This window comes from Clytia hemisphaerica, unplaced genomic scaffold (genome assembly GCF_902728285.1).
Source record: "Clytia hemisphaerica strain Z4C2 unplaced genomic scaffold, Clytia hemisphaerica genome assembly, whole genome shotgun sequence".
NCBI classification, from domain to species: domain Eukaryota; kingdom Metazoa; phylum Cnidaria; class Hydrozoa; order Leptothecata; family Clytiidae; genus Clytia; species Clytia hemisphaerica.
In genome coordinates this window covers 441,235-455,645 of record NW_027103902.1, presented here as the reverse complement: position 1 = coordinate 455,645, position 14,411 = coordinate 441,235, and the positions used below count along the sequence as shown (strand labels likewise).

At 35.0% G+C, this 14,411-nt stretch overlaps 2 protein-coding genes across 2 annotated transcripts; one reads left to right on the top strand and one right to left on the bottom strand.

The window, feature by feature from the left end:
• The first annotated feature begins 2,054 nt into the window (after window positions 1–2,054).
• Window positions 2,055–3,234, top strand: LOC136808938 (synaptonemal complex protein 1-like). Its single transcript, XM_067065499.1, has one exon. The coding sequence runs from the start codon at window positions 2,102–2,104 to the stop codon at window positions 3,185–3,187; it is 1,086 nt and encodes a 361-aa protein (XP_066921600.1). The 5' UTR covers window positions 2,055–2,101; the 3' UTR covers window positions 3,188–3,234.
• A 4,733-nt stretch (window positions 3,235–7,967) lies between these two features.
• Window positions 7,968–9,426, bottom strand: LOC136808937 (actin-related protein 10-like). Its single transcript, XM_067065498.1, has one exon. The coding sequence runs from the start codon at window positions 9,395–9,397 to the stop codon at window positions 8,039–8,041; it is 1,359 nt and encodes a 452-aa protein (XP_066921599.1). The 5' UTR covers window positions 9,398–9,426; the 3' UTR covers window positions 7,968–8,038.
• Window positions 9,427–14,411: the final 4,985 nt, after the last annotated feature.

The following is a 14,411-nucleotide window of genomic DNA, read 5'->3' as shown; positions in this document are numbered from 1 at the left end:
AGAAAAAACTAATGAGCCAATCTCGAGAAAAGCTGGTAACAGCAGACGGACGAACGAACGGACGGTTGACGGACAAAGGTTAATTTATAGGACCTCAGTGGGGGAATTTCTTAAAACAAAAGGTCATAAAACAAAAGATCTGACATTATTTGATTATTTTCAATGGGGGAAAAAATCGGGGTTAATTTCCCACCGGGACGATATTTTGGACAATTTTTCCAGTGGGAGGGGTTCCCAGTGGGGCTGTGGCTGTGAGAAGGGGGTGTGCTATCAGTAAGCATATAAAAAGCTAATAATACGCAGGGAACGAGGTTGCTGGGTTACCAGACTCCTCGCTGCAAAATCCTTTATGCGGTCTTGCAAAATTCCGTAATCTAAACCTTTCAGATGTGAAAATCTTTCCCAAGATAGCTAACTCGAAAACTTGTGCGCGAAAAATAAATTCCTAGTTAACTAACTCAAAAAAAGGTTTTGTGAAAAAAAAATCCGAGTTAGCCAACTCGAAAATTTTTCTTGCGAAAAACAAGATTCCAGTTAATTCTAACTCGAAAAATCTTTTTTGGAAAAGAAAAATCCAGTTAGAATTGAGTATACGTCATAATTTAAATTTTTATGACGTCATGATTTAGCTAACTCGAAAATTGCTAACTCGAACTTTTCTAACTCGAATATACGGGCCTCCCTTCAGAGCTTTACCGTGTCGGAAGAAAATTTCTGCATCTGGGAGCCAGATAAGGGTAAACCATAGGCTACGATTTTATGTGAAATACACTTTGGTACAGGGTAATATACAAACTGTCGACCATCTACACTGTCGAACAACTGGGCTGTCGATTATGTGAACGATCACTTGTTCGACGCCCACTTGTTCGACAATAATGTCGAACAAGTGGGCGTCGAACAAGTGGGTGTCGAACAACTATAGATTGTCGAACAAGTGGGCGTCGAACAAGTGGGTGTCGAACAACTATAGATTGTCGATCAAGTGGGTTGTCGATCAAGTGGGCGCCCATTTATTCGACAACCCACTTGTTCGACAATTTTACGAATTTGTCGAACAAGTGAATTGTCGAACAAATGGGTTGTCGAACATGTGACATATCACCTTTTTACCTTTTGAATATTTTGTATTTCAAGTGTGTTATCTTCGTTTGCAAGAGAATTGGACTCAAATACACCATGTTTTTATCATGAGGTCACTTACGTAAAATGTATACAGTGTGTCCCAAAAAAAGTGAACAAAAAAAGTTTATATAAAGGAAAATCCTCAAAAGTAATTATTTAAACTGTCGACTTAAAATAATTAAAGTAAGATTACAATCCTCTGTTCAAGCAATAGATATTCAATTCCTAAGATGGTTGAATAGTTTTTGGAGATTGAAATAACTATATAATATATAAGTCAAACTATTTTGCATAAGCCATGAAGATTTTTCTTCATATAAAAATTTGTCCGCTTTCTTGGGACACACTGTACACCGCATTACCAGGCGTTTGCAAGCGGTAAATATATTCTTTCAAATCTTAAAAAAATCCCAATAGGAATAAAGTCACTTCCTAAAGACGAAAGGCAAAAGTTTTTTCTGTTTCTCAATGGGTCGGCTAAAGTTTGAAAGTTAAAAATTTTAACAAAAATTTGTCTGAGGATACCAAAAATCCAAATTAGAGTGGATTTTCAAACATTGGATCGGGCATGCCCGTCACTTTCAGCAAACCTGCCCGACGAATCAGCTAAATTTTAGCGCCTTTGTAAATTTTAATCCGTTTTGATTTTAAAATTGCGTTCCAGGACGACCTCGTTCCCTCCGTATCACGATCAGCTAATGTTCACTAACGTCCATCAGTAATGTAAATAAAGCCTGGGATACACGGGGTTGAGTTTGCCCTCTTCCATTGACATTCTGCTTTATAACCAAATACTTTTATGCTTGAAATTCGATCAGTAAAGTCAGCAAACTATTGTAGCAACAGCAAAAAAATTTGCACGATGAGCAAAAAATATTATCATATCATATCATATTATATCATACTTTTATCATATGATAGGAGGTGTTTTGACAACTTCAGTTTTACTGGTTTACTCAAACAGAGAAGAAGCAGTATGGATAATGCTCACAGCGCAGAGGATCGACAAGTAAAACCTAACAGCGCCACTGGTAAACTCAATGAAATACAAAAGCTCAAAGCTGAAAATGCGAAACTCAAGGAGGATTATGAGAAACAAATCAAAACGTTGAAATTGGAAAATAAGATTGTTGTTTTGGAGTTAAAAAAGGAGAACCAGAATCTTAAACACGAGATGGAGTTAATGCAGATAAGATTTCAACTTGAGAAAGAATCAAAAAGTGATGGAAACCTTACAGAGTTGAAGAAACAAATATTAGAAATTGAAAATGAGTACAAAACGAAACTGGAAAAGAAAGACCAAGAAATGATCCGAAGAGAGGCAGAACATCAAAAGAAAATCAAAACTTTGGAAGACGAATATCAATCGGAAGTTAAATCTTTGGAAGATCAGTGCGGTTCAAAAATGAAAAGTTTAGAAAAAAAGCTTCAAGACGCTGAACAACGAAATGAATTAAATCAAGCTATCATTCAAAAACTTCAGAGTGAGATTGTCTCGTTGAAAACACGTGGAAGTGATGAGTCCAGAAATTCGTCTGAAAATCAAGTGGAAAAAGAAAATATTGCAGCAGAAAGAGTGAAAATGTCAGGTGATGCTACAGAGGAAAGACTTCGATTGGGAATAGAAAGATTTTACTTGAGGAAAACTTCAAGTTTAACTCAAAACTACCAGGTTTGGTATAACGATGTTAGCTGTTCATTGGAAAATCAAGCCCCAAGATATGTATCATTTGATGGAAAAGAGTTCATGTTTTTGAAAATAGAGTTTGGATATCAATTTAGTGAAATTGAGATTTTGACACTGAGGAAAGAGATCACAGATGTCGATGATAACTTGGACTTAAAGAAGGATATAATCTGCCTCACATGTGTTAATGGTCAAGAGGTCGAAAATATGAACTTAAAGAAAGATACAGAAATCATGTTGCTTCATCCAAAAGAATTTTCCAAATGTTTGAATTTGATCAAACATAACAATAGAAATAATCAGAATCGCAAATGGACTGAGCGTATTTGGTATGATGGTTATAATAAGACAGCTATAATTTTATGTGTTTTGTAAATTAAAGATTATCGTGTTAAATCGAATAAATGCCCTCTTCATATAAACGCCCCATCGAACAAACGCCCCTCCCTCAACTGCCCTAAAGGAAATATATTCGATGAACGCCCCTCCCCTCTAAGAGGTTAATTTGAAACAAGTAGCTGCAAGAGAAAACTTAAACATGTGTTAATATTGTATTCTTTAGTATTCAAAATAATTCTGACCCAATCTTACATCTATAAAGTGCGATCGGGGATATCCCTCGGGATGTATATTCATCTCGGCTCCACATCGTTGAATATTACATCACCTCGGGTTAATAAATCTCAAAAACCAACTTTTACCTATTAAATATCTATAATATATAAATAAATAATATAATAATATAAATATCTATAATAAGAATAAGATCTAATTTATACCCGTCAATCATCGTTTATAATCGACTCTATTTACTAGAACTTAAAACTTTACAACAGGAGAAACTTAATGGTAAATTACGTGCATTGTCAGCTGAGCAGGATCGTCCATTGTTTGATATTGCAAATACTGTGTTATGTTATGGTTTAACTCAACCGCTACCTAAATATGTCTTGGAAACATTATCACTGGGCCCACGAAATTCTATACTTGAAACTTTTGATCAGAAAGTTGTTCTAACTGAACTTGATGATTTGCTGAGATTTTGTAAGAAACAGGAAATTAGTGACGAAATTATGACCGACATTAATGTCAAAACTCTTGCGTACATCAAAAAATGTAAGAAGCAAAAACCACCAAGAAATATTAAAATGACTCAAAAGTACCTGAAGGATAGAGATCTACTTGCCATACCTTTTGATAAGGGAATCGGGATTTGTGTTATGAATAAAGAAACTTATAACAAAAAACTTGACGACATCATAAAGCTACCTCAATTTAATAAAGTATTACCAAAAAGAAAAAATGAGAAAAATCCTACCATGAAAGAAGAGGAGGTGATTGTTGAGAAACTGAAATCTTTATTAAGTGAAAATAAAATTAGTGAAAAGTTATTTGATGATATTAAACCGATAGGGAGTCAACCACCAAGACTTTATGGTCTAGCAAAGATTCACAAACCGTTGATACCGCTGAGGCCAGTCCTTTCAATGCCAGGATCAGCATATTATAAAATTGCCAAAAAGGTGGCAGATTGGCTCTCAGTTGTGGAAGAGTGTCAGATTAATACATCATCACAATCTTTAAGTCAATCACTGAAAGAAATCACTTTGGAAAATGATGAAGAGATGATAAGTTTTGATGTAGTCTCGCTCTATACGAACGTCCCTGTTGATGAAGCCATAACCCATTGTGCTGAACTGTTATATGGAGATAGATACCCACATCCTCCAGTTTCAAAAGATACTTTTGTTGAATTAACCAAACTATGCAGTCTAAATGTCTTAATGCTAACACCTCGAGGATACTACCGACAAACTGACGGGCTAGCGATGGGTAGTCCCCCAGCTCCTTATTTGGCAAATGGTTGGCTCAGTCAATTTGATGGAAAAATCAAAGGAGAAGCGCAAATCTTTGGAAGGTATATGGATGATATATTACGTAATATCAAAACAAACCAGATCGAAAACAAACTAAATGAAATAAATGAATTCCATCCAAATCTAAAATTTACTTGCGAACGCGAGGATAAAGGTAGTATTCCATTTTTAGACATGAAGATCATACATTCTGGAAATGAATTAACATCGACATGGTACACGAAAAATACTGATACTGGTTTAACAATGAACTTCCATGCACTGGCACCGATCAAGTACAAGAAGTCCAATGTCACCGGGATGGTATATCGAATTCATCGTGCTTGCAGTACACCTGAAAATTTCAAATCAAGCATCGAAAAAGCAAAATCCATATTACGAAAGAGATCAATATCCTCCTTCATTTTACGAACCACTTATGAAAAAGACCATTGAAAAGATCACAAAACCTCCGCAAACAGAAGAACAAAAGGATGAGGAACCAGAAATGAAAAAGTTTTTTCTTCTTCGATATCGAGGTAAAATTACCGAGCAGTTTCAACATTCATTAAAAAGGGTCGGTGCTCCAGTGAAAGTTATTTTAACGATACGAAAACTTAAAACGTTGTTACCATCATTGAAAACACCTGTTGAAAAAGAATACAAAAGTTGGGTAGTTTATCAGATAAATTGTTCACGCTGTCAGTCGTGTTATGTTGGGCAAACAGCCAGACATCTACTATCCCGTATTCGAGAGCACAGGAATGCTAATACACCAGTGGGAAGCCATTTTCGTAGCTGTAATGTTGAACTTAAAATGGATGATGTCAAAATAATTGCACAATCAGCTAAATCGGAATTTCATCTTATGGCCCTTGAGGCCTTATGCATTCAAGCCATTAAGCCTTCTTTAAACACAAAGGATGAGTTCAAAAGTAGAACGCTTGTCTTGAGAATTTGAATTGTCATGGGATAAATGATCAATTATCATGGGATGATTGATCAATTATCACATGCCAGTTTTGAATTCTTACAACTGGCGTTTGAAAATTTGAGCTCATTCTTTGAGTTGAGTTGATATAGAGAGTATTTGACGTGTAAATACTGAAGTTTTTTAGCAAGCAGTTTTACTGTTTTTAACTTTTATCTTTATTTATTTTTTAGACCTGATGATGATACAAAAGTATCGAAATATATTGTCAATTAAAATAAAAATAAAATGAAGTTACATCGTTGATATTTCACTTCTGATATTAAATATCTGCTTATTATTTGATAATATTTAATACACTTATCTCCTATTAGCGGATTCATGTAAAAGAGTCACGAAAAACGTCGAGAAAGTCTCTGATTGGCTGAAATATTGCATATACAAGCATATTTTTCAAAATGTCCAGAGTATGAGGTAATCTTTGCATGCCTCCGCCAATCAAAAGTTTGTTTACTCGAAGTTTTTTCGTGACTTTTGCATGAATCTGCTAATAGGAAATAGGTGTATTTGGACTAGAAATATACAACAGGCAATCAACGAATCGGATTATTCGGAATATTCCATGCGATAAAGAAGAAACATAGTCTACCTTTCATTTGGAGTCGATTCTTGCTTTCCTTTCGTCATTTCGTGTGCCTTTGTCTCTCTTTTATCTCGATAGGATTGCGATTTTAATTTTTATCTGAAAAAAAGATATGTTTCAATGCGTCGATGTGTTAAGTGTGTGCGAAAAAAGGGGACCAGATTTTTTCAAAAATTAAAACAAAAATCTATAGAATTACTTAAAAGGTTGATTTTGAAATTGTTACAATTTAATACAAATTCTTTGTTCAAATAATTGATATGCAGCGATCCCAAAGATAATTCAAAAGTGGAAAACAAGTACAGTTATCAGAACATAAATAAAAATTGACATAAAAATTATTATGTTTTTCTGGACATAAGTGAACAGTGACAATTTTGTGAATTTGGCGAGTATTGTCAAATAATGTCAAAATTCGTCAAAATTACTCTTGACTTAAATAAAAATAAAGATTGCTCCATCGCCGAATTCAGTTTTGTTTCAATGCTCCAATATTATTCTGTATGGCGAGACCAATTTGTTTAGTTGTTTTACGGGCCCGATCGACCCTGAAATTCCAAAAACCAAAATAAAAATAAAATTCATTTTGGTAATATATTTTTATTTTCATTGCTTTACAGACTCCCAAATTTTCAAAATTTTGGTAATTTTTCAAAGGTTTTGAGAATCTTTTATGCTCAATTAATTTTTCATTTTATCCATGAACTCGACCTTTTTGTGTCTTTCTATTTTATATTTCTCATTTTTGTCAAGATGTAATAGTTTTTGCTGCTTTTTTAGAAGATTTTATAGGTGAAATTCTGCGCAATTCTACTTTCATTTTTTCGCCGACTGAACGACTCTCTTTTTTGGGTAGCTTGGCCCGTAAAACAACAAATTAAATTGCCCTCGCTAAACGAAGATAAACGTCTTCAGTCTGCAAATGATCAGATTTAAGGGAAAAAAATGAAAAAGAGCGTCACCCGCCAATTGCCCCCCCCCCCGTAAATGTACACTCTTTTTTTGGCTTACCATATGAAAACCATCATATCAGCGTATTTAGGGTAATTCCCTTGCCAGTTATTTCCACAAGCGACAAATAAAGAGTGCAAAAAAATGACCTACACTTTATTATATAAAAACAATGAGGCTAAAAAATGCCCAAAATAAGAGTGACTTAAGGACAATGAAATTTTGAGCAAAGTAATGGTCAAATTTAGCAAAAATAGGGTGTTAAGCCCAAAATACCTTAGTTTTGCTCCAAAAATAAGAACATTATAAGAACAATTTAATGTTCTACTGGTTCTTATAAAATATCAACAAAACAGATATCCTGAATGAATGGATTATGTTACGATTATTCTTACAAACAATAACTATTATTTAAAGACGATGAATTGATAAATATTTACATAAGTTTGATATTTCAAAAATTCTATCTTTGAAATTGACATCAAAATAAAAAATACTGAAATTAATTAGGTATAATTTTCTAACTAAAAAATGCCTCGGAGATTGAGATCGAGAGGTTTACAAGGCTTTAAAATGCTTGACATCCTAAGCAGAATTACAGGGCCAAGGAAAAAACAGGAAAATACATTTACATGCTGTAGGTAATGCTTATAAAAAACATGTAAATTTAAAATTGGGGATGAGATGTGATTGATATAATTTTGAAAAAAAAACGAGTACAGTAGCTTGTAAGTAAGTATCTGGAAGTTCTGGAAAGTTTTTCATCAGACTGACTGTGATTTTCAATGTGCATTTTAACCATATAAATACTAAACTTGTAATAAATTACAAATAATAATCTTTGTTCATTTACTTAGTTCCTGCTTTACACGTTCGCTTATACTAAGCGTTGACCTACTACGAGCTGCGGCTAAAGCTGCTGCACTTGCTGAGCTACTGGATGTAGGTGGCGCAGCTCTGGAAAGCAGTGGTGAAGCTGATGAGGTTGCCGGCAATGTTTTTCGTAATTTCTTCCATTTCAAATCGTCATCTAATAAGCTCTTAGTAACATCCTCTTTATTGACTGCTAAAACAGTTGACCAATCCGGAATAAATGGATCGGCCTTATAGCGATCACGTCCAATTGAAAGTTCTGGTAAAATCTCCAATGCACCAAGTAGAGCACCGCCCTGCCATGAGCAGTAATTAGCAGGCACAGGTGGCTTTTTCATCGCCAATTTCTTAAGAAATAATGACTGACTGTATTGGTCAGATTTCAATAAATACTTCAACTCGGCCATTAATCGTGATTCAAAGCCTGGCATCATAACACTTCCTCCAACCAACACAATATTTTCTGCCAGCATTTTACGACAATCAATAGGACATTTGAGTATGGAGTCAAGAATGAGGGTAGCAATTGATTTTCCTTCTTCGTCACCTTCAAATAAAGTATCAGCAGCATGAGCTCTGATCTTACCATCCACATTTAATGTGATTCCTCCCTCGAGGGGATACTTCACAGGAACAGCTTCCAAGTTGCAATCTTTTCTTCCAACAAAACAACATCTAACTTTGATATCCTCTAAAATGCGTGATTTCAAACTCTTAATATGATCCTTAGCTGGCTTTTCTTGGTTCTCGATAAATACAACACCAGATTCCATGATTTGATTATTAATATGCTCTTCTAAAGAAAGTGCAGCAAGATCAATGAATTCTATACCGGTAAGAATAGTGCCTTGCTCAAAAACAGGTACAACAGCTGTTTCGGTATAACCAACGTCAACCACAAGACCAGATTGCAGACCGCATGCAAACAAAGCTAACAAGTGGCTTGGTATGAATGTAACGGATGGCACTTCAAAATGAGTGAACAATATCTTAGCCATCAGATTACGAATTTCAATTGGTTTCAGCATGGAATCACAAATGACTACTCTACGTTCTTTAGGATTTACAAGTAGCTGTTTGAAATAAATTTCATGGAAAAAATCTTTCAGTAATGATGAGAGATTATCTTTATCAGCACCTTGTAAGCCAGTCTTTCCATTTAGAATGGGTACAGATTCTAATTTGTTGTTGATAATCTTTTCCAGTTCGGTACGTATGATGTGTCTTGGCACTTGTTCACCGGCAAGACCAATCTTTGTAAAGGCAGTACCAAAATCAATGATAACAGCCTGCTTGTCAGTACCAAGGCCCATCAGATCCAACAGAGCCATTTTTTATTTATTTTAAATCTGAAAAGTAGCTGAAAAAATGAAAAATTCTATTCAATAACAATGAATTTGAGATAAAACATATGCATACTGTAAGAGACATTTAGGCATACAGTAGTAGAAATTCAGAAGCTCGAAACGAAATAAGATTTGCCTTAGGAGTACACTGGATAACAAAATAAAATATATTAGAATAGCGTCAGCAAGCATTCCGGATCATTGAAGCAAGGTTGATAAAGTACTTTTGAAATGATGACAAAACACAAAACGAGATAAAAACAAAAATAAGACAAAGCACAATGGGAGGAGGCGACCCCTGGCACCTGATTTCAGCCTTTAAGAGGTTGCTAAAGTACAAAGTAAAGAACTGATAATCTCCTATCAATCGGTCTTCATCTAAATCAATAATTAATTCCTTGATCACATATTGATCTCTTATTGAACAGCGATAGACAATCAATATTTCAGAAATAACGTCAACACTGTACAGGATGCAAATCCAAGAAAGTAAGAGTAGTAAAGTAAAATTGAAAAGTTTTTGTTTAAACTGTTGTTTCTTTACTCTTTACTTTTATGGTATATACTTTGAAGACATTCAAAACAATTTTTTTCTTTATTTTATGTTTCATTTTTCCCACTTAATAGATAGTGTTATGCTAATAAAGATTACCAAAGATGTCTTTCTACGAATAAAACCATGACTTCTGCATGCTCCTGGAGAGTTGTGGAGGCTTTTTCAAGAAGTGGTCGACAGTTTTTTTCGTGATTTCGAAAATAAGAAATTTCAAAACATGAGAAAAAGCCTACCACTAATCGGTCAGAACCTCCCCTCAGAGCAGAATCATTATTTGACAATGCCTTAACCCACTCGGCCATCCGCTAAACATACAGAGATGAATTCTAAACAGGCTTATTAGATTCCCATGACCATTCTGAAGACTTCCACTAAAAATAAATTGGGTTTGAAAAATTGCCTGGATTAGATAATTTTCAATTAGAAAATACAAAGAGCTTTGGAAAAATTTTCCATCTTGTCGTTCTCTATCTTGGAACAAGATTTCGGCGATTTTTAATTTGAAAATGTTGGTTGACACCTGCCCCACCTTTTTCACAATGAGAGACTAACACTTTTCCAAGAAGAGGCTAAAATATCAGTCAGTCTGGAGACTTTAAAATGATTGGATTTTGCTGAAATTTTGAACCTTGTTTCTTGGTTAAATTTTGATGGGTCCTTTTAGAAACAAATTTAGAATATTTTACCTAATTAAGGCTTGGGGACACAAGAAGCTTTTTTTGTGTTGGTGAAATGCAACATGCTCCATCCCACCAATCTGAAACACTTTCTTGTGTCTCCACCCCATTTTTTTTTCTACCAATAAAAGTTAAATCTCACTTTTCAGGCCATTTTTTAAGCCCTTTTAGCATCCGATGATCGGACGCTGCCCCTCCTGAAATCACTAAAATTTTAGTAAAAACAGCCTTTTTAGCGGAAAAACACAAGAAAAAGTGCCCTTTGTGGCCAACAATGGACGCTGCCCTGCCTTTCTAAAATATGGCCTGCTTTTGTCCCTGGCACAAAATCAGGGTGTCTTTTGAGCATTTCTCTCACTTTTTGTCCAATGAAACAAAAAAAGAAACCATCGGACACACACTTTTTTTCTTGTGTTGGTGGGATAGAGCATGTTGCATTGCGCCAACGCGAAAAAAGTTCATCTTGTCCCCAAGCCTTTTAGCCTTTGAATTTAGATGTTATAAACTCAGTTCTCTTGAAAAATAAAGAAACAGTGACTAATTTAGATATAAAAAGAAATCGAAAACACTTCTTTTCTTATGTAATAATAAAAACCTATTTTCCTTCAAAAATACAGGAAATGAATTTTCTCTAAATAAACAAGGATATTTTCCTTTAAAAATACAGCTACATCAAATGGGGTAATTCTGGATGGGAATATTAGGCCTCTAAACAGTAAAAGTGGAAAATAGCTAGGAAAAAAATTTAGTCTGAAAACTGCTTGAATTGGGTTCATGTGGAAATACCATGTTTCTTCAAAAGTAAAGAATGATTTTTTTTTTCAATACAGGAAATGATAGTTTCTGTAAAAAGGGAAATTTCTCCTTTAAAAATATGGAAATGTAAATAAAAATATTTGGGAAATTTGCCTCTGGAACAGGGCGAATAGTAAAATACCGTAACTTGGTCTAATGTCGACACCCTCCTCTAATTCTGACACCCTTTTTATTAGCTGAAATTTATAGAAAGGTTAAAACTGTTTTTCTTTGCTTAATGGTCAGAGAGGAATAATCCTTTTTCAATCAGTGATTCAAGCTTTCATAGAATGCACCCCCCCCTGAGATTAGGCTAAACCATTTTTGCTTAATTGGGGGCTTCAAAAAATACTGAGGGCTAGCTTGCTAGGGGGGGGGCTGAGTGTTGTGTAATAGAACTGGGGGCAGAGCTGATAGGTTGAAGATATTTTAAATTATGTTAAAAATCTATGCTGTGGGGAAGGTTTTATTCCTCTTGAAAAAAATTTAGGTATTTGAATCAAGGCATTCCTATAGATTGTCGCAAAAAAGATATTTATACTATAAAAGATGTGCACATAGAAAGGTGTCATTGGCGCTTTTTCGAGCTCTTTGTTTTTAAGCAAATAATAACAGCATTGAAATTGAATTTCTTCTTTTAGACAGCTGTTTGTAGTAAATTTTTCAATTCTCACAAATCAAATATATCAACAGTTCAACTCCAAGCTAGTTGTAGACTACATCAAAAAAATTCTTCTCTTTTTTAGCTGTACTCGGGAACACACGCGAATGTCTGGAACAAAGAAGACCTAAGTAAGTATGATTGATAAACTTGGTGGAGTTATCAAAACAAATTTGTTGTCAAAGAAAATTAACAGTAAGTGAAAATACAGGCCAGATATCAAACAGTCCCATGTTTCGACCAACCGTCCCAAGTTAAAGCAGTCGACGGTAAATTTCTTTGACAACAAATTTGTTTTGATAACTCCACCAAGTTTATCAATCATACTTTCTGGCATGATAACTTTCACTGATAACACGCCCTTTTGTCTGAATTCTAATTGAGAAAATCATATTAAGAGAGAGAGAGAGTGAAATTCTTTCATTACGCTTTTTCATTGTCTAATTAGATCAAACAAAGAGCTCAAAGGAACGCAAATGACACCTTTCTATGTGTACATCTTTTATAATATGTCATCTTTTTTGTGTCTATCTATATACAGTCGGGAACACTATATGGAAAAGGCAACTACACTGTGAAGTCGGGTAACTTGCATCAGTGGAGGCTAACATGCATAGCCCTCAAATGACTGACCAATCAAAGCAACAAAATTTCAAAATAAATGAACTACGCAGCTTTGCTCGCAGCTCTACTATACCATTTTTGTTTTGATTTAACTTTGTATTTTAAGGACCAGACAGGTCATTCATTTGAGTGCTATGCATGCTAGCCTCCACTGATGCAAGTTACCCGACTTCACGGTATACACCGACTGATATATAGAGTACCCTGCCCAGTTGGCGACCGAAATTTTTGGATTCAAATTTTTCACTTACTTTTAACTTTTTTGAAAATCCTTTTCAACCAACGGTTAGACAACTTTTAACATGTTCTTCGTGTTTGTTTTGATTTTTTATTTGAGGCGATCTTCTTAGAATAAAAAACTTTCGAAGCGAGCGGTACTAGTGCCCAGTTCCCGACCGACGTACCAGTCTGCGACCGATCGTTAAAAAGAGAAAATCAGTGCTCTACTTGCAGGTAAGGTCATATTAATTGATCGGATGATAAAAAAACTCATAAGCTTTCCCGTATTAAATTTATTTACACTCGTTCTTTTGTTTTAAAATAGCTTACTTACATTTCCCTTCGGCATGTTTTTTCAGAATTTTTCTTCAAGTCGCCATTTTTTTCTAAAGTTTGTTTTTGTTTTGTTTTGAAAGTGGCGGTCTATGGAGAGTCTTCATTTGATAAAAACGCGGGAATTTTTTATGCCTGTTTTTTTCTCTTCGCGTCTGGAATGTTTTGATCGCAATGTAGAGTCTTCTTTTCCATTTTTTGAGTTTGGTCGGTCGCAGACTGGACGTCAAATTTCGAAGCTGATTGCATCAACTTGTTTATCAATATTTCACACGAAGGAAACTCTATCGAGCTGATTTTTACAGAAATGCTTTCTAACATACTCATTGTTTTGGACAAGTATTTTTTGGCGTGGGAGTTGAAGCGTTTTTTCTTACAAAGCTTTTTTGTCCACAGGTAGCCATTTTTTATTTTTTTTGAAAAATCCGGCTTTTTCGTGTGCTTCCGTGCAAAGTTGGATCTTTCGGATTCTACTTGTTTTTTTCTAAAACCTTTTTTACACAGTATGGGAAATAGGTCAAGGCAGATAACTACCAAAAGAAATTCTCCAGAGGTTTGTTTGTATGACTTTTCTGGGTTCAAAGACGTTCGGTCGCCAACTAGACCGGTCGCCAACTGGGCAGGGGACTCTATATAATATAAATAGTTCAATGCAATTCAAATAAGAATACTGCAAGTTCCATGTTTTTTATTATACAGTTTACAGACTTGACACATTTTTCTCCATAGAGAAAATATTTCTCTCCCTAAGTGCCTCAACACATTCATTTTATTCTACAGACATAATGTCTACACCTTTCCTGAATTCCGCCCCCCCCCCTCCCCCCTAAATAATAAAGGCCTACTCTTCTACGACATTTAAGAGCTGCGAAAATTATCAGCTCATGGCCAATTGCCAATAACCTCCCCCGCAAAACAGATTACGTGGGCACATTTTGTTGCTCCACTGTTTGGTCTCTGGGAGGTAAACAAGCCTGTTTTTGCCTGCGTTTTGAGTAATTAGTTATTCAATAGGCCATCGCGTTCTCCAAAACAACTATATAAAAGACAAATACAAAACCGTAAGCACCAATTTCCAGCTGCCCTTCCTTCTGACTTTTCTTGATGTCTGTCTAATTTTCTCCTTCATCTTCC

Excerpts from the sequence above, each read along its gene's own strand:
- LOC136808938 (XM_067065499.1), top strand. The coding sequence starts at position 2,102 with ATGGATAATGCTCACAGCGCAGAGGATCGACAAGTAAAACCTAACAGC.
- LOC136808937 (XM_067065498.1), bottom strand. The coding sequence starts at position 9,397 with ATGGCTCTGTTGGATCTGATGGGCCTTGGTACTGACAAGCAGGCTGTT.